Source organism: Rhinoraja longicauda, chromosome 5 (assembly GCF_053455715.1).
Source record: "Rhinoraja longicauda isolate Sanriku21f chromosome 5, sRhiLon1.1, whole genome shotgun sequence".
In the NCBI taxonomy this organism is placed as follows: Eukaryota; Metazoa; Chordata; class Chondrichthyes; order Rajiformes; family Arhynchobatidae; genus Rhinoraja; species Rhinoraja longicauda.
The window spans coordinates 51,184,882-51,212,270 of NC_135957.1; the positions used below are offsets into that span (position 1 = coordinate 51,184,882).

The 27,389-nt window shown below is 39.0% G+C and overlaps 1 protein-coding gene across 18 annotated transcripts in view; it reads left to right on the forward strand.

Annotated features, from left to right (window-relative positions):
* The window catches only part of LOC144593640 (protein 4.1-like), a 112,003-nt gene that overhangs the window by 70,207 nt on the left and 14,407 nt on the right, over window positions 1–27,389 (forward strand). For 4 of the 18 annotated variants that reach the window (XM_078399518.1, XM_078399522.1, XM_078399517.1 and 1 more), the window contains exons 9-19: window positions 4,140–4,292; window positions 5,149–5,246; window positions 7,488–7,660; window positions 8,230–8,405; window positions 9,884–10,534; window positions 16,357–16,392; window positions 17,425–17,571; window positions 21,954–22,121; window positions 22,458–22,979; window positions 23,429–23,557; window positions 23,945–24,043. In XM_078399518.1, the coding sequence (XP_078255644.1) occupies window positions 4,140–4,292; window positions 5,149–5,246; window positions 7,488–7,660; window positions 8,230–8,405; window positions 9,884–10,534; window positions 16,357–16,392; window positions 17,425–17,571; window positions 21,954–22,121; window positions 22,458–22,979; window positions 23,429–23,557; window positions 23,945–24,043 (2,352 nt within the window). Of the gene's footprint in view, window positions 1–4,139; window positions 4,293–5,148; window positions 5,247–7,487; window positions 7,661–8,229; window positions 8,406–9,883; window positions 10,535–16,356; window positions 16,393–16,551; window positions 16,615–17,424; window positions 17,572–21,953; window positions 22,122–22,457; window positions 22,980–23,428; window positions 23,558–23,944; window positions 24,044–27,389 lie in introns of all 18 variants that reach the window. The other 14 variants (XM_078399520.1, XM_078399521.1, XM_078399525.1 and 11 more) reach the window with 14 other exon arrangements.

Sequence of the window (27,389 nt, forward strand, 5' to 3'; positions counted from 1 at the left end):
ACCTGCATAGATTCAATGCAGGGAATTTGATATATACAAAATTCATCACTTGTATTGTAGTCACATGATAGTTTGAATCACACTTGCTTTTTACAGAGAGTTTAATGACTATTAGAAATGACTGACAAGGCCTTTGGTCCTCTTGGTATACAAGGAGTTACCATTTATGGGCTGCTCTTTATCTGACAACTAGCAAAAAAGCATTGAGATTGCTGCGAGCCTTAAACCCACAGGAATAACTCTGCTCTGTGCCAAGTACAATTTGAGCCGTTGTTTTGCAGTAAGTCTGCATTGTTTGTCATCAAGCCCTGCTAACATGCTCCACCCAGCTCATTCAACTCGTTGTCTTAGAGATCATGAAGAGCAACAAAGATATATGCACGTATGAATTTTGAGAAGAATTGGGTCATTTGGCCCTTCAGTATGCTTTGCCATTTAATAAGGTTGAATGAATGAATGAATACGTTTATTGGCCAAGTATGCATATACAAGGAATGTGCCTTGGTACTCCGCTCACAAATGACAACACAAACATACAGTTAACAATTAAGAATAAAGCATAACCACATCAAAACAACAAAGATACAACATTACGGTCTAAACATGTGGGTGAAAATAAACCAGAGCAAAAAAGAGACTACAGACTTTGGTTATTGAGTAGAACTATCACTCGTGGAAAAAAGCTGTTTTTATGTCAGGCTGTGGCTGCTTTGACAGTCCGGAGTCGCCTTCCAGAGGGAAGTGCTTCGAAGAGTTTGTGGCCAGGGTGAGAGGGGTCAGAGATGATCTTGCCCACTCGCTTCCTGGCCCTTGCAGTGTACAGTTCGTCAACAACCATCTCAGCTGTGCGAACGATATGTTGCAGCCTCCGGATGTTGTGCTTGGTGGCTGAGCCAAAACAGACCATGATGGAGAAGGTGAGGACAGACTCAATGATAGCAGTATAGAATTGGACCATCATTGCCTGTGGCAGATTGTGTTTCTTCAGTTGCTGCAGGAAGTACATCCTTTGTTGGGCCATTTTGACTGGAATCGATGGTGGCCCCCCATTTAAGGTCCCTGGAGATGATGGTTCCAAGGAACTTAAATGACCCCACAGATGTGACTATGGTGTTGTTGATGGTGAGTGGGGGGAGGGGAGGGGGATCTCTTCGAAAGTCTACAATTAGTTCCACTGTCTTGAGAACATTGAGCACCAGGTTGTTGCGATGGCACCAGGACGCCAGCTGTGTACGCAGATTCCTCCCCATCCTGGATCAGTCCAATCAGGGAGTGTCATCCGCAAACTTGAGGAGCTTGACAGAGGAGTCTGTGGAGTTGCAGTCGTTGGTGTAGAGAGAGTAAAGGAGAGGGGAGAGTACGCAGCCTTGTGGAGCTCCTACGCTGAGAGTCTGCGGGTCCGAGATGTTCTTTCCCAGCCTCACATGCTGCTTCTTGTCCGTCAGGAAGTTGATGATCCACTGACAGAGGGGTTCAGGCTCAGTCAGCTTGGAGACTTTGTAGTGTAGTAACTCTGGCACAAGATTGTGACTGATCTGACTAACCTTATCTTCATATTCCTGTCTACTCATGGTAACCATTCACCCACTTACCAAGAACCTGTCTATCTCTGACTTCAAAATATTCAGGTTACTTCCACTGTTCTTTGAGGAAGTGAGTTTCAAACTCATTACTTTCTGAAAAGGGTAAAATAAATATACTGCTCCTATCTTAACTGAGTGAGTTTGGCATGGGTAAGTATGGTATTCAAATAATATAATAAAATTAGATACTTCCTTGATCAGCAAGTGAATGAAAGGTTATCAGGGACAGGGTGGGACTGTGGAGTTGCAATCTGAAGAACTAAGCATATTCAGTGGCGGAGTAGGCTTGAAGGGGCCGAATTGCCCAATCCCCCTCTTAATTTGCATGCTTGTATTTGCCTGACTGAGATATTGTTGTTCCTTTGTAGCGAGGAACTTCTCACTTTGTAACATGAAGGGAGTACTTGATTAAGTGGACTGCAGATATTCGAGATGGTGCCTCACCATCACCACCTTGAGGGCTAGTGAGGATGGGCAATAAGTGTGATTAAACAACACCCAGATTCCATTAGTAAAAGTCATGAAGTTAATTAAATAAAGACTGATTTAGGATTAAAAAAAAGAGAAATTGCCAAATGATAGTGACAAATTTTAAGTACAAATTTGACTATTAGACAAACAGCATAGAATAATAGTGAAAAGTTTTTTTTTAGACTGGCAAGAGACGTGATGTTCTCTAGCTGTGTTTAGACCTTTTAATTTTATATAGTGGTGTTAGATGTTCATGTGTATGAAGGTGAAAGTTGAGAAGCCACAGTTTTAATTTAATTTTTTTTTTAAAGAAGGGATTGTTGGCCCATGGAAAAATATTTCCTAAAATATTGGGTTACACTGGTTATCACTTTTTCACATGGATAAAATGCATTGAAGAAAGTTTAGACAAGATATACTATGGCTAAGGGATTTTAGTTATGTTTTCTATCTTTAAGGCCATGAGGGACTCCAGCAGTCTTTCAAGGTGATTCAGAGGTTCATATGCACGTCCACTAACCTCATCTGGTGTTCCCGATGTGGCCTCCTGCACATCAGTGAGTCCAAGCGTAGACACTGCAACCATTTTGCCAAGCACTTGCACTCAGTCCACCAAAGGCTACTGGATCTCCCAGTGCTGACCATTTTATCTCCCCATCCCATTCCTATACTGACCTTGCTGCCCTGGACCTCCTCCATTAACAGATTGTCAGTGTGAGGCCAGATGCAAACTTGAGGAACAGCACCTCGTATTCCACACGGGTAACTTGCAAACCAACGATATGAAAATTGAATTCTCCTATTTAGGTAACCACTAACAACCCCGACCGACCTCCATGCTTTCTCTCCCTAACTCCCCCTTGCCCGCAGATGAACTCGTACATATTACATTCCTTCCTCTGGCTTCACAATTTGAAACTCTTTAATCAGCCTGCCTTACACCTTCTGCTTTAATCTCTGGCCTTTGTTGCAACCATCCACCTAACAACCCCACCTCACCTGTGACCACCAATTACCAGTCACTGCGTCCTGCCTCTCTTCTTGCAGATTTCTTTTTCCCCCAGCCGCTCCATCACTATCAGTCTGAAGAAGGATCCCCTCCCAGAACATCACCTATCCATGTTCTCCAGAAATGCTGCCTGACTTGCTGAGTTACTCCAGCATCGTCATCCACAACAATACACCGTCATCCACAACAATACAGCTCATTTAATTGGCACTCAATCAATTATCGTGAACATCCATTCTTTACGCCACCATCTGCAACCGAGCGTTGCAGTTGCTCACCTTGGCTGCTCCAGTAGCACCTCAAATGCCTCCATCCTCTACCATCATGAACAACAAAGGAATGGGAATACAATTATAGCTGTCTAAAGAAGAGTCCCAACCCGAAAAGTGGTCTGCCCATTCCCTCCAAGTTTGCTGATGGACCTAATGAGCTCCAGCATCTGCAGTCTCATGTGTCTCCAGAACACAATTATCTGCAGTTTATCTTCAGAGTCGTACACCATTTCTGACGTAAATATATTGCTATTTTTTTTTGTTGTTACTTCATCTAAGTCCTGGAACTCTCCTCGCAAAAGCATTGTGTGAATACCTTCACTACAAATGCAACAGCAGTTCAAAAATAGGTTTACTAGCAATTTCTCAAGGGCATGTCAGGATGGGTGGTAAATGCTGGCCAGATTCTGGAGAATGAAAAGAAGCATAGTGACAGGATGAGGAAAAAAGCATGAGTGGCGTGAAAACAAATTCTATATTTGAATTTGCATCCTGAGTACAGGCCAAAAATTTGAGATAATGTCTGAAGAAGGGTCCCAACACTGTGTCATGTGTCCATACCCTCCACAGATACTACCTGACCTACTGAGTTCCTCCAACACTGTTTTGTACAAGTATAGATGTTCATGTTGGCTTTAATTTATCAAATATTAAATAATATGAACTATGCTGAAGATTTTGGTATTTCAAAAAGGCTATAATTGTCCATTAGCTTCTTGTAACAATTGGCCTTTAAGTTTAAGGTACCATAAAGCCAAGTTCATATTTTAACCAACTTTACTTTTTTTCTGTTGACTTTCATAGGATTCAGAAGGAGTGGATATTATGTTGGGTATATGTGCAAATGGACTGCTCATCTACAAAGATCGTCTCAGGATTAACCGCTTTGCCTGGCCAAAGATTCTTAAAATTTCTTACAAGCGAAGCAATTTCTATATTAAAATTCGACCTGGAGAAGTAAGAATTTATCCAATATACATAGTTTGATTAAATGTTGAATTAAAGCGAGTAGAATACTATTCAATCATGAGTGAAAATTGGAAATGTAATCATTAAATCCTCGAGTGAGGATCATACCAAAAAGGATCATCACAAAAGTCGATACGCAGAGCTTAGAAATACCTGAGTAGAATTAAAATTGATCCATAGACACAGCAAAAGGACAGATCCTTGTGCTCTGACAGCTGCACCATTTAGCTTGAGAAAGAGAAGATGAGAATGACCATCAGAGTAAAAGAGGACAGTGATTCCTACATTTTTGGATGTGGTTTCCTATAAAATGTTGACCCTATAACTGGTGAAGAAAAGTACTATGCTTCATAGCACTATGTTTCAACCTCATCAGTAAATGCTCACAAACCTCTCGTGGATTTGCCAGTGAAATTTTTCTCTATCCTAGTGTGGCATCCTTTTGTATTTTGCTAGGTCCAGAATTAAACAATCTTGGCTACTCCAATCATTTAAGGCTATCTCTCTGATGTTTTCTTTACATTTTTTTCTCCAAGGGAGTTCGACACATTGACAGTATCCAGTGTAACAATTGGTTGAGTAGAGAGTTGTACAAATTATCATAATTTTAATATTTAACTCTGAATGCTTTGTAGCCAATTTGAGGAAATGTGAATGCCAATTAAAATGGGAAGTGTATAATGCAAAGGTAAATTAGGAAATAACTTGTGTTTCCTCCTTGCAAATACCCTATTTTGTGATGTGATTACAGCAAAGGAGATCCTTTTTAGGTAGTGAAAAAGTAAAAGAAGTTTGTTTGTAAGCTTAACCGGTACTACAAAATTAGATATTTTTTCCTTTCCAGATAGAGCAGTTTGAAAGTACCATTGGTTTCAAGTTGCCGAATCATAGAGCAGCAAAGAGATTGTGGAAGGTTTGTGTGGAACATCACACTTTTTTCAGGTAAACCTATTCTGTGGTTAATATGCCAGCTCAGTGGTCAACAATAGGAGCCATTTTTATCAAATTCAACCATCGAAGTAATATTTTAAGAATATAATCTATTATAATCGTATAACAGGAAAAGCACACAATATTTGCCAGATCAGTAGCACACTATTTTTGCAGGGAGGGAAAAGTTTTACAATCTAAATCGCTTGAGGGCGACTAACAAGAAATGCTAATTTAATTTAACTGTACATAACATAACTTCTGACCTTTAGTATTTTAAAATGCACGTCACATAGCTCCTGTCAAATTCTGTATGCCCTACAGTCCTGTCATCCCCCTTCCCAACCCTTGACTCCAATCTTTCTTTCTCCTTGAAACTATAGCTACACTCTTGCGACGCAGAAAATGCTGGAAATACTCAGCAATTCAGTCAGCATCAATGAGGGGAGAAACAGCTTACATTTTCGATACTTGACCGCAAAGAACTGATGAATGTAAAGACTTTTAATCTGAAATGTTAATCAAAGAAATTGGACGTTGGCAATGTTAAATAATAACAGAAAATCCTGGGGACACTTGCAAATTAGACTGGCCTGCTGTGGGTTTCCAGCATTTTCTGTTTTCACCTTAATCGTGAAATGTTAACTCTGCATTTCTCTGCAGATAATTGCTAACCTTTTCAGTACTTCCAACATCGACAATATTTTACTTTTCAATATCTCCCATTGAACATCCTTCCAGTTGATAAGAAAGGGATTCCATTTGAATGACCCAACTAAAAGTCGTGTCGCTAAGAGTTTGAGACTTTGAGGCAGAGCTCCAAAGGCAATATTCCAAGTCGTTCAAAAAATACACATGTCAGGCACAATTTTTAAATAGCTTGTTCTTCACACCGCATTCTCGTACGACAAATATTTCCCACACCCTGAAGTCAGGAAGCTGGACTTGTCTTTTCTGTCCACCTCCAATGACCCATAAGTTTCAGCTTGTTTTCTGGGAATCCTTCATTTACCAATCTTTAAAATGAATAAAATCTGGAGGGAATTTGAGGCAAAAATAGTAATTCAAAGAATCCTACAGCCCATTATGCGTGTCCTAATTCATCAAAAGCCATCCTCCAGCATTATGTGTCCATCTACACAGTGACTTGACATGTGCCCACCTTGCTCATGGAGTCATACTGTATAGAAAAGGCTCTTCAGCCCACTACGTCCAAGGGAACTTTTAGAAGGCCTTTGGCAAGATCAACCAGTATAGTGAGAGGCCAGGCTGCACATTGCACGGGTGTAATGATGGCAAATGTCAAGAGAGGAGCAGCTTGTAGGTCTTTAAAGACCCCATGTGCGTCTGAAGCCATGGGCTACTGACAGCATATTTAATGAATGGTAATCTGAATATATCAAATTTGTATGCACATGGTCAACATAAAGGTATTTATAACTAGAACAGAATAGTACTGTACCGGAATAGACCCTTCAATCCAAATTGATTCAGCCCAATGATAATTCAAAGAAGACTGTATATTTTGCTATGTGCAAATTATGCTTTTCTAAATTTTATATTTCTTCCAAAAATATATAGTACATAGTACATATATAGGGCCTGTCCCACTTAAGGGATTTTTTTAGGTGACTGGCAGCACTGTCATAGTCGTAGCAGATCACCGAAAAAACGGCGACTGGACCACCCCTACGACAATGTCTACGACAAGCCACAACAACCTACCACCAAGTCGAAGTCAAGCTGGTGATAACCAGAGACCCAATCGTCGCGACTTAGGACGTCCACCTACGACTACCTACGACAACACCTACAACAACTGACAACTACAACAACATTGAAATACTCCTCAGAAAGTAGTTTATCTTAGAACTATTTCTACAGCGGAGATTGATAGGCTCTTGATTAGTAAGGGTGTTAAAGGTAGTGGAGTAGGCAGGAGAATAGGGTTCAGAGGAAAAATACATCAGCCGTGATCGAATGGCGAAGGAGACTTGATGGGCTGAATGGCCTAATTCTGCTCGCATGTTACATGAACTTATAACTTATTATCAAAGAGAGATTTTCACAACATTCGTATGACTAAAATACAATCTGCTAAAAAATCTTTTCTCTATGGTTTTACATGTCAAGTTTCATGTTTCCATCATATCTGAACTGCATTATTTAATGATTAATTGCTAAGATTGAATTAGAAATGTAACTAAAAGTACATTTAGTTTCAGTCTGAATATTGGCAATCATTATTTACAGGTTGCTGTCTCCTGAGCAAACACCGAAAAGCAAGTTCCTGACTTTGGGTTCGAAGTTCCGCTACAGTGGGCGCACCCAGGCACAAACACGGGAGGCAAGCGTCCTCATTGACAGACCTGCACCATATTTTGAGCGTACTTCGAGTAAGCGAATGTCGAGAAGTCTTGATGGAGGTAGGTGGGAAGTTTGATCCATTCTTGGAATGAACTATTTTCTGTTATGTAATTTACAAGGTCTCAATTATTTTGAGAAATATTATGAGATGTAACAGGGAATCCACAATTCAGTTCAACCTTTTCAAAACATTTTGTAGTTATGACATAATTAGTCACAACTTTGTCAATTTTCAAACCTAAATCACCAAAAGCAGGATGCAACAAAGCAACCTGTCAAAGCAGCAAGATTCTTCTTCAGGTTACATGGCTTATGAATCCTGGTCTTAATAATGGCGCACCCATTCTTCTTGACTGCTTTTTTGAACAATCTGAAGCCAAGAAAAAGAAAGATACTTCTGCAGAGTATCTGTTCCCCACTAGTGTTTTCTCTTGGGTGAAGCGCAGGTCCATAGAAAACAAAAGTGACATATGGATGTAGAAAAAGCTAATCTGATGTTTGAAAGCTTTTTATTTCTCAGCACAAATCTTTTACTTTGGAGCAGGAAAACATGTTGTCATCGAACCACTGTATTTGACATTGAGCATTTATCAGGCTATAAAAGCCAACTTTAAATCTTTTTCTGAAGTTCCAGCAGGTGGCATTAATGAAGTGGGTCTGCAGCAAGAATCTTCCTGTTTATGTTCAACAGCAGAGGTCACTGCAACAGATGGTGTTAAAACAGAAGCAGATGAAGAGTTGGCAATAAAAGATATAACCACTTCTTTGAAAGCCTCACAGCTGGAAATGCCTGTGGAAACAAAGGTACTATATTTTTATTAAGTTTTTCATTGATGGGAGCAATATTGCATAGCTGATGATTGAGAGTATAATAAAAGACATGCATATAGTTGAGGTCTTCCATCCACTCCTACCTGCCAAATAATTTATAGCTGCATTGGCCAAATAGTATTTTAATAATTATTTCTTGGAGAAACAAGAAAATAATTATGGCAATACCAGGTCCTTGTGGAGAAATAAATAATTGAAGTTTTATTCACCAAATAGGCAATTTTTTTCTGCATATGCTTGCTATACTTTGTCCTCTGAACTTTAATGCACTAACTATAGCTATATAAAATTAGAAAATTATAGCATTTGGAATGGGCTTGCTGGCCAAGCTAGAATTGATCACAGAGTTGTAAGGTAATGAATGAATGGTCTGCAAACAAACAATCAAAAAGCAATCCATTCCCGCTTTCAGATATGTCAAATATATTATAGAATAGTCTTTTCGGTTCTCTGCATATTTATTTACCGTTAAAATGTGTAACTAATTGAATGAAAAAATATGGATGTAAATGTTGAAAATAAATGGAGATATGTTTGATTCAGTGTCCAGATGCACAGGAGACTTTCGAATGAATATTGCAAAATCTGTTTGTCAGAACACACACCTTTTGAAGTAACTTGCATAAATTTGTTCCATTTAAATTAATGGCAGGACAATTAGCTGTTTGTTTCATCCTATCTAATATTGTTATTTGATGCACAAGTGCTTCTGGATATGGGTAGAGGAAAAGTAACTTCTAGTTGATCTGTTTTGTTATAATCAAATGACACTATTATATTATCACAATTTTAGAATAAGGCCAATTCGGACTGAGATGAGGAAAATCTTTTTCACCCAGAGATGAGGAAAATCTTTTTCACCCAGAGAGTTGTGAATCTGTGAAATTCTCTGCAACAGCAGGCAGTGGAGGCCAATTCACTGGATATATTCAAGAGAGAGTTAGATATGGATCTTAGGGCTAACGGAATCAAGGGATATGGGGAGAAAGCAAGAATGGGGTACTGGTTTTGGATGATCAGACATGATCATATTGAATAGTGGTGCTGGCTCAGAGGGCCGAATGGCACCTATTTTCTATGTTTCCATATTAAGAATAGTTAAAGTTAATATAATGCAGAAATGTAATAAAACCATGCTATATAAATTTAATTAAATGCTCTGTTTGAAAAAATGCTATAAATTCAATTGTTTGTTTTAAATTTTAAATTGAGTAGATCCACAGCAGGAGAGATGAGTAACCATGCAGAAAATTATTGTGCAAAATGTCGTGCTTATTTCTGTGTTGTTTACCCTATTCATCTTGTAAAAGCTAATGTTGTTGGCCTCCATTCATTGAAATGTGCAGCACTTCCTGTATGACTTTCTGACTAATATTTCTCTTCTTTTTGTTTCCTTTGCCCTCTTCCTTCTGGAACATTAACATATATGCATGATCTGCGTTTAATTTTAGTTCCACAACATTTGTCCACCATCTCCTACATATTCTAACTATTCCCTCTCATCTAATCTCTTTCCCATTCTTGAGACAGATTTTCTGTCTGACATTTCGGAAGATAGTGCATTTTCAGCTGGCGAATTAGACCAAGAATATACTTCCGAGTCTATTTCTACCACTAACAGTTTATGCACAGCACTTCCAAACAATGAGCCAGGATTGACATCTCATTATCCTGTTCCTGTATTTACCACCGCCTCTCAGTGTTCCAGTCTTGCAGTACAGGATCAGAAGGAAACAGAAATTGAATCCAGTACTGCAAGAAATGCATTGGGTTTTGCATTTCTTAACCTATATAAATGTCTTCCTCCCAAATTTCCGTCATTGCTTGATGAAGATGGGTACATCAGCTTTCCCAGCCTTCCTGACAACTATGTTACTTTGATTCCCCCAAGCTTTCAAAAGTACATCCCCATTACATCTCCATCCCTTATTCCATCCATCATCCTTATCTTTGTGCTGCTCCTGTCTGCATCCCAGTCTGTCCCTTTTTCACTGGCCCTTTCCCTTCCCCTTGCTTTGTCTCTCTGTTACTTGGAATCTAAGGCGACTACATTATATGCCTCTTATGACAATGACCTGTGTGAGAAAGCAGAGGAAGAGGAGGTGTGTAATTTTGCCACTTAATGTGTGGCATTTAACAAGTTTTTGAATATGATATTGAAAGATTTTTAAAGTTCTTTATGCTGAGGAAGTAATGACTATTTTAACTAGAGTTGAATATTGTACTTTGGGATCTGAAGTTTCATTCTATTTCTCTCATTCTATTGTTAACAAAAGTCCATTCTAATTTGTAGTTCCTCAATACACTGAATTTAGATTGTATCCAATCAATTTGGGAGGTGGGGAGCTTTTATACTTGATGTGGACACTTTGATCTGTAAACACTTTCCACCTCTTTTTACTAAAATTGAACTTAAACGTGTGTTTATCACTCATTGAGATTGTGTTACTTTTGCCATTTTTTTTAAAGGAACATTTGATACAAAATCAAATTTGTTATTTGTAATTTGTGGTTATCTTTCAGCATCAAGAGTAATTTTTACTTGTCAGTTTCCATTTTCATCTGCTCCCAGTCTGCTGTACTTGGCTTAAATATTTAATTGTTAATTTGGAAATTTGCAGCCACCCACAGTAATGACTGGGTTTTTTGGGTCCAATCAATTTCCAATGTACAGTTTGAATTAATGCATATTTTTATGCAATTCCAAATAATTGCCTTAAATTCCTCAATGCCCCAACTTAAACATTAATATATATTTGCTGATGTCTAAATTCTAACCTTATTTATGATCATGTCCTATTAAGAATAGGCTTCTCAAAGCTGCTGTATCATTGAATACGACCATAGCTGATTCAGTCTTAACTTTGACAACAATTCTTGACTCTGGCGCAGGTCACATGTCTGCCAATCTCTGCTTTGAATATACTTAGTGACTCTGCTTCTGCAATTCTCTGGAATGGAAAATTATGTATATTTGCAACCTTCTGAGAGAAGAAATTCCTTCTCGTGTCGTCCTTAAATCTTCTTATTCTAAAATTATGCCGCAAGTTCAAGGAATTTACCAGGAGAAATATCCTCTCAGCATCCACCCTGAATCTTACATAATATCGCTCCTCATTCTTTAAAATTCCACCATCTTTTGGTTTACCCGATGTTCCCCAGCCAACACCCTTCATTCCAAGAATCAACCTGTTGAAATTTATCTGCGTTTTCTCCACTACCTCCAATATACGTATTTCATTCCTTAAATCTGGAGATCTAAACTATACACATTACGGGAGGTGAACGTGGCTGTCAAAGGAAGTCAAAAACAGCTTAAAAGCAAAAAAAGGCCAATAATATTGTGAAAATTAGTGGGGATAGAAGATTAGTTGGATGGCAGAAGGCAAAGTGCCAATAACGTAAAGGAGGATAGTAAAAGCTTTTTTAGGTATGTAAAGAGGAAAAAAATAGTCAAGGCAAATGTGGGTCCCTTGAAGACAGAAGCAGGGGAGTTTATTATGGGGAACAAGGAAATGGCAGATGAGTTGAACCGGTACTTTGGATCTGTCTTCACTAAGGAAGATACAAGCAATCTCCCAGATGTTCTAGTGGCAAGAGATCTTAGGGTGACGGAGGAACTGAAGGAAATCCACATTAGGCAGGAAATGATGTTGGGTAGACTGATGGGACTGAAGGCTGATAAATCCCCAGGGCCTGATGGTCTGCATCCCAGGGTACTTAAGGAGGTGACGCTAGAAATTGTGGACGCATTAGTGATCATTTTCCAATGTTGTATGGATTCAGGATCAATTCCTTTGGATTGAAGGGTATCTAATGTCCCACTTTTTAAGAAAGGAGGGAGAGAGAAAACGGGAAATTATGGACCAGTTAGTCTTACATCAGTGTTGGGGAAGATGCTGGAGTCAATTATAAAAGATGAAATTGCGGAGCATTTGGATAGTAGTAACAGGATCATTCTGAGTCAGCATGGATTTACGAAGGAGAAATCATGCTTGACTAATCTTCTGGAATTCTTTGAGGATGTAACTAGGAAAATTGACAGGGGAGAGCTGGTGGATGTGGTGTACCTCGACTTTCAGAAAGCCTTCGACAAGGTTCCAAATAGGAGATTAGTGGTATTGGAGGTAGGGTACTGACATGGATAGAAAATTGGTTGACAGACAGAAAGCAAAGAACAGGTAGTAACTAGTAGGGTACCGCAAGGCTCGGTGTTGGGACCGCAGCTATTTACAATATACATTAATGACGTGGATGAAGGGATTAAAAGTACCATTGGCAAATTTGCAGATGATACAAAGCTGGGTGGTAGTGTGAACTATGAGGTTGCAGGGTGACTTGGACAGGTTGTGTGAGTGGGGGGATGCATGGCAGATGCAGTTTAATGTGGATAAGTGTGAGGTTATCCACTTTGGTGGTAAGAATAGGAAGGCAGAGTATTATCTGAATGGTGTCAAGTTAGGAAAAGGGGACATACAATGAGATCTGGGTGTCCTAGTGCATTAGTCACTGAAAGGAAGCATGCAGGTACAGCAGGCAATGAAGAAAGCCAATGGAATGTTGGCCTTCATAACAAGAGGAGTTGAGTATAGGAGCAAAGAGGTCCTTCTGCAGTTGTACAGGGCCCTAGTGAGACCGCACCTGGAGTACTGTGTGCAGATTTGGTCTCCAAATTTGAGGAAGGATATTCTTGCTATTGAGGGCGTGCAGCGTAGGTTTACTAGGTTAATTCCCGGAATGGCGGGACTGTCATATGTTGAAAGACTGGAGCGACTAGGCTTGTATACACTGGAATTTAGAAGGATGAGAGGGGATCTTATTGAAATATATAAGATTATTAAGGGGTTGGACTCATTAGAGGCAGGAATCATGTTCCCAATGTTGGGGGAGTCCAGAACAAGGGGCTACAGTTTAAGAATAAGGGGTAGGCCATTTAGAACGGAGATGAGGAAAAACATTTTCAGTCAGAGTTGTGAACCTGTGGAATTCTCGGCCTCAGAAGGCAGTGGAGGCCAATTCTCTGAATGCATTCAAGAGAGAGCTAGATAGAGCTCTTAAGGATAGCGTAGTCAGGGGGTATGGGGAGAAGGCAGGAATGGGGTACTGACTGAGAATGATCAGCCATGATCACATTGAATGGCGGTGCTGGCTCGAAGGGCCGAATGGCCTACTCCTCCACCTATTGTCTATTGTGAAGTGGGTATAAAGTGGGCTTTTTCTGGTTGGCTACTGGTGTTCTGCAGAGGTCGGCTACTTTTCATGTTGTATATTAATTTGGATGATGGAATTGATGGCTTTGTGGCCAAGTTTGCGGATGGTATGAAGATAGTTGAAGGGGCTGGTAGTGTAGAGGAAACAGGGAGTCTGCAGAAGGACTTTGACAGATTGGAAGAGTGGGCATGCAAGTGGCAGATGGAATACAGTTTAGCAAAGTGTGCAGTCATGCACTTTGGTAGTAGGAATAAAGGCACTGACTACTTTTGAAATTGGGAGAGGATTCAGAAATTAGAAGTGCAAAGGGACTTGGGAATGCTGGTGCAGAGTTCCCAAGAAGGGGTTCGATCCGAAACATCACCCATTTCTTCTCTCCAGAGATGCTGCCTGTACGGCACGGTGGCGCAGCGGTAGAGTTGCTGCCTTACAGCGAATGCAGCGCCGGAGACTCGGGTTCGATCCTGACTACGGGCGCCGTCTGTATGGTGTTTGTACGTTCTCCCCGTGACCTGCGTGGGTTTTCTCCGAGATCTTCGGTTTCCTCCCACACTCCAAAGACGTACAGGTATGTAGGTTAATTGGCTGGGCAAATATAAAAAAATTGTCCTTAGTGGGTGTAGGATATTGTTAGTGTGCTGGGCGGCGCGGACCCGGTGGGCCGATGGGCCTGTTTCTGCGCTGTATCTCTAAATCTAAAATCTGTCCCTCTGAGTTACTCCAGCTTTTTGTGTCTATCTTGGGTTAATTTATAGGTTGAATCAGTAGTAAGGAAGGCAAATGTAATGTTAGCATTCATTTCAAGAGGACTACAATATAAAAGTGGGGATGTAATGCTGAGGCATTGCAGGGCATTGGCCAGACTGCAATTGGAGTATTGGCAGTAGTTCTGTCACCCAAATCTGAGGAGGGGTGTGTTGGTGTTGGAGCAGGTCCAGAGGAAGTTTGAGAATAATCCCAGGGATGATGTTTTAATGTATGATGAGCATTTAACCCTCTGGGCCTGTACTCATTGGAGTTTAGAAGAACGAGGGGGGAATCTCAATGAAACTTGCTGGATAATGGAAGGCCTGGATAGAATGTGGGGAGGATGTTTTCACTAGTGGGAAAATCTAGGACCAGAGGCCATAACCTTAGAATACAAGTACATACCTTTAGAAAGATGAGGAGGAATTTCTTTAGCCAGAGGGTGGTAAATCTCTGGAATTCATTGCCACAGATGGCTGTGGAGGGCAGGTCTTTGGAGGTCTTTAAAGCGGAGATCGATATGTTCTTGATTAGTAACGGTGTCAAAGGTTAGGGGGAGAAGGCAGGAGAATGTTGACGGGGAAAGATAGATTAGCCATGATTGGCAGAGTAGACGCGCTAGCCAGATGGCCTAATTCTGCTCCCATGAATTATCAACTTACTAAGTACACATGATTCACTTCATCCAAGTCATCAATATAGGTTATAACGATTGATGCTCAAACTGAGCCCTGAGGCACCTGATTATGCACTAATTACCAGTCCAAAAGTGATACAATTAGTTTAGTTTAGAGATTCAGCGCGGAAACAGGCCCTCCCGCCCACCGGGTACGCGCTGAACAGCGATCCCCGCATATTAACACTATCCGACACCCACTAGGGACAAATTTTACATTTACCAAGCCAATTAAACTACAAACCTGTATGTCTTTGGAGTGTGGGAGGAAACCGAAGATCTCGGAGAAAACCCGCTTAGGTCACGGGGAGAACATATAAATTCCGCACAGACAGTACCCGTAGTCAGGATCGAACCCGGGTCTCCCGGCGCTGCATTTGCTGTAAGGCTGCATATCTACCGCTGCGCCACCGTGACCGCCCTACTGTAACTGTTTTCTGATAATTGGCCAGTTTCACATCCATGCTAATATATTATCTTCAACCCCTACATTCTTGTGAAAGTAGTTGTTTACGTGGCACCTTTATCTGTCCTACTTGGTATGAATATATAATATCAACTTGTTCCCTTTTATTCACCCTTTGTTACATCTCAAAGAGCCCGAGCAAATTTATCAAAAGTGATTTGCATTTCATAAATCCGTGTTGCTGTATAATATTTCCACCTGTCCTAGAATTGATACTTCAGGATGTATTTTAGCATTTTCCCAATGATGGACATTAGGCTAACTGGCTTGTAGCTTCCTACTTTATCTCTCTTCAAGTGTTGTTACAAACACAGTTTTCTAATTCTTTGGAGCCTCACCAGAATCTAGGGAATTTTGGAAGGTTGCAATCAACTCATCAGTATCTCCGCAACCACTTACTCTAAGTCTTTGCAAGCTATCAGCTTCATGCTTTGGCCTCGTTAGTTTGCCTAGTATTTGTTTTAAGTTCCTTCTTCCCTAAAGCTCTTTAAATATCTGTTATCATTGTGATACTTTCCGTGTCTTCTATTTTGAGTAATAATCCAAAATTATTATTTAGAGTTTCTGCCTTTTCTCTTATAAGTGATCTTTTCAATGTGAAAAAAATGAAGCTGTGAATTAGGTAAATGTTAAATGCACTTATACCTTTTTAATTATTGTAAGTTAAGGAAGTTTGGGTGAATGGTAGCCACTATTACGACTGTAGAGGCAAATGAAATATGCAAAATCCATTTAAGATTGTTATTGATTGCTTATAATTGTTTTTCTCATGAATAGTTAAGGAATATAATAACTTATTTTTGTAACTTGCTGAATGCATACAGACAGAACAGGATGAAACAACACCACGAAAGCAAAAGGTTGAAGCAACTTAATATATTCACTCTTTATCCATTTCAATCATTTTGGCTTTGGATGTTTAGAATGCCATGTGGGATGTTTTCCTAATTTTCAGTTTTAGTGCCTGCACATACATTTAATTTATTTTTATGTTGGATTTTTTTCTATCCATTTCACAGAATAACTCATTGAGCATAGAAGGTGAAAATATTTATGTCCGACATAGCAATTTAATGTTGGAGGTTGGTATAAACATTGCTGCCGATGCATTGCACTGGATGACCTTTCACTAGCAGGCTGTCACTGACATTTGCATGCAGTGCATGGGAAAGGAAATGCTTTCTACACCTCCCAAAATCACATTTCACAAATTCTGTGCTTGTTGGGACTAGTTCAGAATTTTGGCATGTAGTAAGGCTGAAACTGAATGGAAGGTTGAACTAAAAGTATTTCACTGTGGTTATATTTGGATAAATGAGCACATTTACTAACCAGGAATACTGTATACGGGTAAATAGACTTAGTTGACTATTCCTGCATAAACTGTACAAATCTTTTCAATTTTACCTAATTATAAATATCTACTAAAATTAGGCACTCCAGGTTTAATGCTAGATGTGCAATTTCATACACCTTGTCTCACTGAATAGCTTATTTTTAAATATAAAATTAATTACTTTGAATGTTTAACAGAAACAATGTCTAAAATCTATAGTAAGCACAAAGTCTACTTCACAGACAAACATCATTTTAAAACGACTTAGATTTTATTCTGAAATAGTCTCTGTTTCAGAACAGGTTATTACTAAAGGTTCAGAGCCGCCAATCTAATTATTCAAGGCTCATGTCAGTAGGTACCTGCCAGTTGGTGGTATTGCTGTTGGGCAAATAATTCTAACCTGTTTCATTACTATCCCTAAAAATCCAGCACACTGCTTTCAATTAAGAGTCAATTTTTCAGTGAGCCTTGGTATTCCTGTCTCAAATGTTTCCACTAATTTAGTTTTGATCTACTGTGTCTCATTCTTATTGTGTACATGTGTGAAAATTAGGACCTTGGTAAAACCCAGGAGGATCTATTGAAACATCAAGCTAGCATTAATGAACTAAAACACAGTTTCATGGAATCCACATCGGAACCGCGTCCAAATGAATGGGAAAATCGATTGACTAATCCTTTGTTACTGCAAACAGAAGGGGTATGTGTAAGAAGTAGAATCTCAGGATATAATTATAGACATGATCCATCATAATGTTTACATTTCTGTAGCTTGTAAATTTTTATCCATAATAGAGGAATCTCATAAATTATTTTCAATACTTGTATCAGCATTAACAAAGTGACAATATTAATTAAATATTTTTCAATGTTTTTGTATCTGTAGACAGTTGAATTGATAACATGATTAGAGATGGTTCAATCTATCAGCCATTATGGAGAAGCAATTGCAAAGTTATCAAGGTTGGGAATTAATTATTCCAGGGTACTTGAGTTTTAGAAGAGAGGATAAATGGTAAAGATAGCGTTGTTTGTAAATGATGCGATAAAGGCAAAAGAGAGGAGAATCTTGGCTCAGAAGATCCAGTAGAAGAATTAGTTTCGATGGATCTAAGAAATAGTAGGCCCAGGAACCATTTGTAAGAACTTTCTTTATCCCCCCCCACCATACAATAACCATGGGACTTTAATATTTATACAGATTTGAAGTGATTTAGTTTCTTCAGAAATCGGGGCCTCAGATCTAAAAAAAACAAGCTATAAAGTACTTGGTATAAATCAATTTTGGTAGATTGCATTAAAAGGGATGACGGATAATAGCCCTTTAAAGACTCAAAAATCAAAGAGAAAAATTGGTCAAACTATGCCCGATGAGCTCAGGTAGAATATAGTATTAGATCAAAGCAAAATGCTTGTAACGTTGCCTAAAAGCCTGAGAATTGGAAAATGATGGAATGGGCAGGGCAAATATAGGAGCAATCTGAATAGAAACAAAACAGGCTACCTTTTTAAAATCCTTCATTTGTGTAAAGAGATTAGCATAAATTAATATGGGTACCTTACGGATTAAGATTGAGACTTGAAAACAGACTACAAGCTTCACGAAATAATGGAGATTAACAAGTCTAAAGAGAATAAGAAGCTGAATGAAATTAGCATTAATTATAAAATAATGAAGAAATTCTTGAAACAAAGTAGGAACTAATGTTGACTTTCAGAAACCCTTTAATAACCCCCCCCCCCTCCCCCAAGGAGAGGTTATTTTCACAATAGAATACATGGGAATAGCAATAATATACTGGTGTGGATCAAGGATTAGCTGACAGACTAAGAATAAATTGGATAATTTATAGTTTGAAAGGCTGTAACCAGTGAGATACTGCAGAGATTGGTGCTGTGGTCCCAGCTGTTCACAATCTATATCAATGGGATTCGATGAGGGGACCAAGTGTAATAGATCCAAGTTTGCTCATGATGCAAAGCTGGGTGGCAATGCGAGTTATGAGGAGCATGCAAAGAAGCTCCAAAATAATGGCAGGTCAGTGAATGAACAAAGACTTGACAGATAGAATTTAACATGGAGAAAAGTGAGGTAATCCATTTTGGTAGAAAAATGGAAAGACAGATTATTTAATTATGAAAGACAAAGATGTTGGTGTTCAAACAAATCTGGGTGAACTTGAATAAAAATCACTGAAAACTATTGCAAGATGATTTGCAAACGTTTGAGAGGAGACAACTTGCTTAAATTTTATAGGACCTTTACTAGATTGCATCTGGAATATTGCATCTGGGTCAAGTTTCCCTATTTGTTGAAGGAATTACTTTTGATAGAGATTAGTGCAGCAAACGTTTTCTACACTGATTCTGGGGATGCCAGATTTGTCATATAAGCAAAGATCAAGTCTTGGCTCTCAAGTTGGAATGATGGGTGATCTCATTGAAATCTACAAAATTCTTAAGGGGCTTGATATTCCCCCTGGCCATGGTGTGATGGGGTCACAGACTTGCATTAAGGGATTGGACAGATGAGGTGTTGGTGAATCTTTAACATTTGCTGCCATTTAAGGCATTTTGGAGCTCAGTTGCTGAATATATCCAAAATAGTAATTAATAGACATTTGTATTTTGTGGGAATTAAGGGATGGGATTATAGAGGAAAGTTAAAAGATCTTCCTGAATGGCTAAATAGCCGAAAGGACGAATGACTCATTTTTGTTTGCAATTAGGTTTTATGTTTAATTAGCGCAAAAGATCACAAAATTTAAAACTTGCTTAAGTTGCTTGCATATTTATATTGTATCACACTTAAGCATAGATGTTTAAAGCTCCTTAAGAACCTTGAACTGCAATCATCCATCTTACAAAATCCCCAAATCTTAAGGTTGAAATCGTGTTTCCATCAATTGGCTCAGTTTGATGGATTCATCAGATTTCTCATTTGTCATGTAAATCCACCATTAATCATCTGACAAGCAATAAATGGAAGGAATGAGTTTTCCATGCTGCTGAAGAAATCCTTATGGTGCAAGAAATGTTCATTTCTTTAAGATAATTGTTTTGCTTGATTGCATTGATTCATGGGGGTCAAAAGTTAGCATAAAAGTCCAACACGGCAGCCTTTGCAAAGGGGATGGAGTTTAAAAATAGAGGTTGTGTTGCAAATATACAGGTTGCTGTTATTGAGGCTGACCTGGAATATTGCATATAGTTTTGGTCCCCTCACCTAAAGTCAAGTCGAATTTATTATCATATGCACATGTGCAGTGAGGTACAGGTACGATAAAAATTTTGCTTTCAGGTATAGTTTAAAATGAGATACAGTAACATTGGAGGCTGGACAAAGGAGATTCACCAGGCTAATTCGTGGAGTAACTCAGTGGGACAGGCAGCATCTCTGGAGAGAAGGAATGAGTAACGTTTCAGGTCGGGACCCTTCAGACTGATGTCAGGGGAGGGGACAGGACAAAGATAGAATGTAGCCGGAGACGGGAAGACTAGTTCTCAGTGGGAGAACTGGGAAGGGGAGGAGATAGAGAGGGAAAGCAGGGACTATGTGAAGTTTTTTTGGGTCTGGAACCGGGGTTGGAATCCACAATGTAAACGATGGAGGAGCATGCAAGTCCCGAGAAAAGCCGAAAGGGCGAATCAAGTCCCGTGGCTGTGGTAGCGAGTCCGGGTTAAAACGTGGTCATAGAGTCAGAGGGCAGGAGGAATCACAGAGGGGGAGCAGCAAGAGAGGATGTTGCTAAACTCTAGTCGGAGAGAGGAGGAGAACTTTTTCAAAGTAGACATACCTTGAGGAGAATTCGCAGTGGAGCGGCAAAATGTGTAGGGAAAAAACTGCAGATGCTGGTTAAAGTCGAAGGTAGATACATGGAGTAACATCTCTGGAGAGAAGGAATGGGTAATGTTTCAGGTCCAGACCCTCCTTCCGTCTGATGTCAAGGGAGGGGGCGGGACAAAGATAGAATGTAGTCGGACTCCATTTCATGGTTAAAAATCCATCATTGATCATGTGAATTAAAAAATAAAAATAAATTAGTTTTGATCTATTGAGGTTTTACTTACTTAAGAGTAAATGCATTAATTTGCATTCACACTGAAGGTGACCATCAATGAATCAATGCCATGTCTTTCGTTTGCATGTCTCGTGTTTTCTATGTCCTGTTTGGGCTCGCTTTAAGCAATGCTTGGATTTTAAAATCCTCACTCGTGTTTTTAAATCCTTATGGTCTTGTCCCTTTCTATCGCTGTATCTACCCTCCTTCTAAAAAGCCTCTGAACTAACTACTCATCAATTATGGCCTCCTGGACCATCCCTGAATTTAATTGTGCCATTGAAATCTTTTCTGCGGGATTCCCTCTTAAATCTCGGACTCTTTGTTTATACATTAAGATGCTTCTTAAAACCTATCTTATTGACTATGCATTTGGCCATTGCTAATGTCTACATTTGGTTTGCTGTCAGATTTTCAAGTGTCCGTAAAAGCACTTTGGGACGCTTTGCTTGCTACAATAAAAGCTCCATGGAAATGGAATTTGTTTATTGCTTTAGAAACATGACCAAAATATAGCTTTTATTATCTGGCACATTAATCTTGACTGGATTTGGTCTTCTCAAGATTTTCTAGAATAACAAAATAACCACCTCTTGTAAAGATTTAATTGTTTTGCGTAGCTGCAATTTACTGCTATAATTTCTCATGAAACAGTAAAGATTTTCTCAAATACTCAATACTTGGATATAAATGATTTCCAACAGCTGCAGAAAAAACTACATTAAGTATAATAAATTGGAGTTATTTTGTATTATGCGATATTAAAGAATAACTCTATAGTGTTAGTGGTTTAATATTTACCCATTTTTAAAAATGTAGCATGGAACTGCAAGATATTTGATTCTAAGCTGATCAGCTGTGTTTAGAGATGTATGTAAATATTAAGCAATGCTTTATTTTTACTATGAAACATCTGCTTGCATGTTTTGCTTACAGGTAAAGGAACGAGGGGTAGGTGACGTAATTTCTCTTGTCTAAGACTGTTATCTTAATTTTTATTCTCAATTTTCTAACTGCATAGAGCTTAGAAGAGGAGATAACATCGCTTTTACTTAGTAAAGAAAGCTTCTCAACAGGCTTGGTGGCCTCCTTCTCGTCTACTGTTTCTCAGGCATTAGAGGATGCTGGGTTGAAAGAAAAAGCTGCAGCTGAATCTGTTTCTCTCAAAGACTCCAAGCAGCTACCTGAGGTGCTTTTAGAATGGAATTTATGATCAGTAATTATAAGTCACAGTGTGTGTCACATGCTACCTTGATTTGCTTTGTCCTGGTCATTATTTGCATGTTCATAGTTTTATGCCATTTAAAGAGTAGCTACTTATTGTCCTCAAGTTTGTTTACAGAGCAGAAGGCTTTTTTGCAGAAGCTGGAGCTATGCCCGGGTGTTCTTTGTTCGAGAAACCCATCAGAGCATAGCTTCAGTCATTGTTGTTTTGTTTACTGTTATCACCCTTTAAGTTTGCATGATTGTATTTTATATTTCTTGCCTCATTTGTTTTGTTTTTCCATTCATTTTCTTTGTGTAGACCTCAGATGAGAATCAGAAATCCGAGATGGAGGAGCAGGCAGAGGTTATATTAGAAGAAGCAATAGTGATTGAAGAGGTAAAGAGTGCACCCAGCCATTCAAAAGTAAAACTTGAAAGCCCTGTTGAAAACAGCTCAATTGTACCCCCTGTTGAGTTGGCAGCAAAAGAGAGTAATGTCTCATCCTCTGATAGCCATAGTGACAGTGAGGAAGAGGCAGAATACCACCCACAGACCAAGGAAGGAGAAAATGTAAAGAGAGACCAAAATGAATGTAAGACACTGACTACAGTAGCAATGGATTCTGAGATTTCAGTAACAGATATTGAAGAAGTGCATTTTCCTGCTACTGTGGTACATAAGATGCAGGATGTTCTGGAAGAAGATTTGCAAGAAATGCAAAATGGAAAATTGCAGGAAGCAAAGCGCAAGCAAGAGCATGAAGATATCAATCCCAAACTAAATGGAGATGTTTCGTTTATTGATAGTGATGCTATGCCAGAAGTTGTTTGTTACTCAGAGGTAAATCTTCACAGCATTTGAGTCAGAAATAAATGTTAATGTATTAAAGTCCTCTCCAGTATATACTGCCTCTTTTCCTGGTCTGTCGGGTTTTCTGGAACAACTTCAATTCACTTAAATTCAGTAAGGTTTTCTTTTTGCTCCAAAGTAGACAAACCTCTCTGCCTGCTTCACTCCTGATTTCTGGCTGCTTCCCTTACACTGGATGTCTGGGCAGCCACATTACCCTTTTTCTATATTCATCCTTTTTATTGAAGTATAAACTAATTGTACTTTTTTCAGTGTTTTATGTCATGCTATGTTCTAATATAAACATCTTTTTTTTTCCACCTGCCTATTTATGGTGCAAATCTTTTCATTCTTTTATTTTAGTTTAATGTATATTTTCTCAGGTTTTGGAGTTCCAGTTGAGTTGTAATCTGTTATTTACGTGGCTTTCTTTTTGATAGCCTCCTGTAGTAAAGACCGAAATGGTGACTATCTCTGATACTGTGAGTCCTGACAAGACTGAAATTACAACAAAAGAAGTTCCAATTGTTCAAACAGAAACTAAAACCATTACATATGAAGCTGCACAGGTAAATGATAAACTGATTGCAAATGTGTGAATGCTATGAATATTGTAGCTTTTACATGGTTGTTTAGATTCCACCTTCTTCTTTCCCCCGAAAAAAGAATTTATTCCATAGTACTTCATCGTAAAATTGAGTCATTGTTTATTAAAAAATGTAAATTTAAAACTACAACAGTTCTACATTTTGCTGATGTATCTTCAAATTGGAATTCTTAACTTAAAATATGAATCAAAATATTGGTCAGCAATATTGATTCTCTTCTGGGTGAATTGCATATTAGTTTTTTTCTCATGAAAGGAACTAATTTCTTAATCAGATTGAAAATAGTAACTATTAACATCTTTGTTATTACTTATAAATGTCTTCATTGATACTTATATATACTTAAAGGGAGATGGCAGTGGAGACAATGATCCTGGTGTCCTGATGAGTGCTCAGACGATAACTTCTGAATCTTTTTGCCAAACTATGACAACCCAGATTACCAAGGTATATAATAACTGGTATTAATATCTTCACTATTTGTTCCCTCTAATAAAGTGAACCTCATTTTGTTTTCATGCATGCAAGTAAATTGCCGTACTTAATTTACACTGCTTTTCTCCATCCATCAAATTTCATTACTGAAACTTGCTGATTTTCAACTTAAGTACAGCAATTTTCTTTTCATTGCTTTGATTTTTATTACTTTAATTAGCTGGAGCACCTCCTTTTATGGCATTGGATGATTTTTAAAACAAGATTATTGGCACAAATGTTTTGTCTTAAAGTAAAGTCATGTAATGGTAAGTGCCTACCATAATGCCTCTTAAATGACTATCATTTGCTGCCACCTGCTTACTCTGCGGCAGCAATCCAACCACAACAATATATAGACTAAGGAGTGTTACTGATCACTGCATCTGTGTGAATGGGCTAGATTAAGTTGCTGGTGATATTGATGCCTAGGCACTGTTAACCATCTCTACAGCAACTCCATTGATGAGGACAGGGTTGTGTTCACCACCTCGCTTCCTTGGGCCCACAGCCAAATTCTTTCATCTTGGCATTAAGGACTAGATTATTGCTGTGACACTAGGTCCTCAACCTCTTTCCTGCACCTGTCTCATTGTTGTAGACCTGGCCAACAACGGTGAATTATCGAGGAACCTAAAGGACAAGTTAATGTTGTATTTGGCCACATATGAGGATACAAGAGGTAGAGTAAGGAACTGAGCAGACAACTCTGAGGGGCACCAGTATTGAGGGTCAAGGCAGAGGATATGTTATGACCAATTCTAATCGTTGGGTCTGCCGGTCAACAAGTCTGGAAGTGAGTGGCAGACAGAGACCAAAAGGCCAAATTCCAGAAGTTTAGTGATGAACTTATTCGACATTATAGTTCTGAAGGCTGAGCTGCAGTCAATGTATAGCATCCTGACATGGGTGCACTTGTTGACAAGGTGGTCCAGGATTGAATGTAGTGCAAGAGAGATGGCATCCTCTGTAGACCTACATTCCACGCATGCAAATTGCAGGGGTCTTTATTGTCTGAAAGACTGACGCAAATGTGGGCTATTCCCAGACTTTCAATGCAGTTCATTATAATTGATGTTCGAGCTACGAGGTGATAGTCACTGAGACGGGTCACTTAATTTTTCTTGGGAACTGGAAAGATGGAGGTTACCTTGAAGCAGATGGAGACAGTAGGCAGTGGAAGTAAAAATTAAAAGATGTGAGCAAGTTGGCATGTTGATTAATACATAATTTCAGAATCGTTCCAAGGACTCCAACTGGGCTGATCACTTTTCCAAGAGTTTTCCCTTGTGAAAGCAGATCAGACTTCTGACACAAAGATGCATGGTACAGAGCCAACGGGGATGAGGGACACGCCTAGGTGGAGCTTTGTCTGCCTGTTCAAAATGGGCATAAGGCATTCCTACCTTGAGAAAAATACTGCTAACTACCCTGTCTATGACTTTCAGAATTTTATTAATTTAATGCATCATAATTCTTAGTACAATAAGACATGTGAACAGAATTAGGCTACTTTGCCATTCAATCATGGCAGATCTATTTCCTTCCTCAACCCAAGTCAGCCTTCTCCCTGTGACCTTTGATCCCCTTATTAATCAAGAACTTATCAATTTCTGCTTTAAAAATACCCAATGTCTTGGCCTCCACAGCTGTCTGTGCCAATGAATTTCACAGATTCACCACCCTCTGGCTAAAGAAATTCTTCATTATTCTAAAGGTACGTCCTTTTTTTTCCGAGGCTGTGCCTCTGGTTTTAGACACTCCCATTACTACAAACATCCTTTCCCTGTCCACTATGTCTAGGCCTTTCATTATCCAGTAGGTTTCAATGAGATCCCCCCTTATCCTTCTCAACTCCAGAGCCTTCCAACATTCCTCATACGTTAACCCAATTAACCTTGGGATCATTCTCATAAGCTTCCTCGGGACCCACTCCAAAGCCAGCACATTATTCTTCAGATATGGGACCCAAAATTGCGAACAATATTCCAAATGTGCCCACACCGATGCCATAAAGCCTCAGCATTACATCGTTGCTTGAAAATTCTAGTCCCCTCTAAATGAATGCTACATGAATGAATGAGTACAACCATGTTATTTGACTTGTCCTGTCAGCATGACATCAATTTTCACTTACATATATTTCTTGATTCAACAGATTTTTAACATTAAAGAAAGATTAAATGTTAACTGTTTCTCTTCCTACTACTGCAGCCTGTTCTCCTGACTCTTTGCTTTTTCTGTTTTTATTTTTGATTTTCATATTTTTGTTGAATCCTTGGCCATTTACATCTGGAAATTTTTGACCTGAAGCTCTGCAATCTGATGGGATTTCTGTCTCTCCGTTTAATATCAGGACAGTGGTTTAATATCACTTATTTTTACAGTGCAGACCAAAGCTCACTTCCTCAGCCACATGTCATTCCTTAGCAAATGTCTCCATCTAGCCAGCAGCATAATCAAGGACGAGTTGTTCGCAGGCCACTTCCTCATCGCCCCTCTCCCATCAGGCATACGGTATAGAAGTGTGAAAACGCACACCTCCAGATTCAGGGTCTGTTCTTCCCAGCTGTTATCAGGCAACAGAATCATCCTACCACAACAAGAGAACAGTGCTGAACTACTGTCTACCTCTTTGGTGACTCTCGGACTGTCCTTGATCGGACTTTGCTGGCTCTACCTTAAACGTTATTCCCTTATCATTTATCTATAAACTGTAAATGGCTCAATTGTAATCGTGCATTGTCTTTCTGCTGACTGGATAGCATGGAACAAAAGCTTTTCACTGTACCTCGGTACACGTGACAATAAACTAAACTGATAAACTAAACTAATTAGCTGTGGTGCGAAGTTCATATTTGAATAGCATTTCCCATCAGAAATGTACATGGAATACATTTTGCATTAGAATTCATTATGCAAGAAGCAAGCTTGATAGGCCTAATCTATCTATCTTGGATTCTTGGAAACTGAAATAGCAGCGCAGTATATCAATATTTTCAATTCCTGTTGGTGCAATAACATCAGACACCAAATAAAATGATGGTTTCTTTTTTAGAATTGTCTTTAATACATTAAAGTTTCTTTTCTTGGACGTAATGTACCATATTTTGCTGAAGAATTGACCACGCACTCATAATTAAATAGTAAATTGGATAACTCCTGGTTGCTCAGAGTTTGCAAGAAACAGGATATTACTTTTCCAAGTTGTCCAAAGTATCCAAAAGCTTTGCTTTAACTCTATCATGGAGTTTCAACACAAAACATTTATGAAATATATGTTCACACTTGAAAAATTAAGACTTGTCCAATGTTGTAA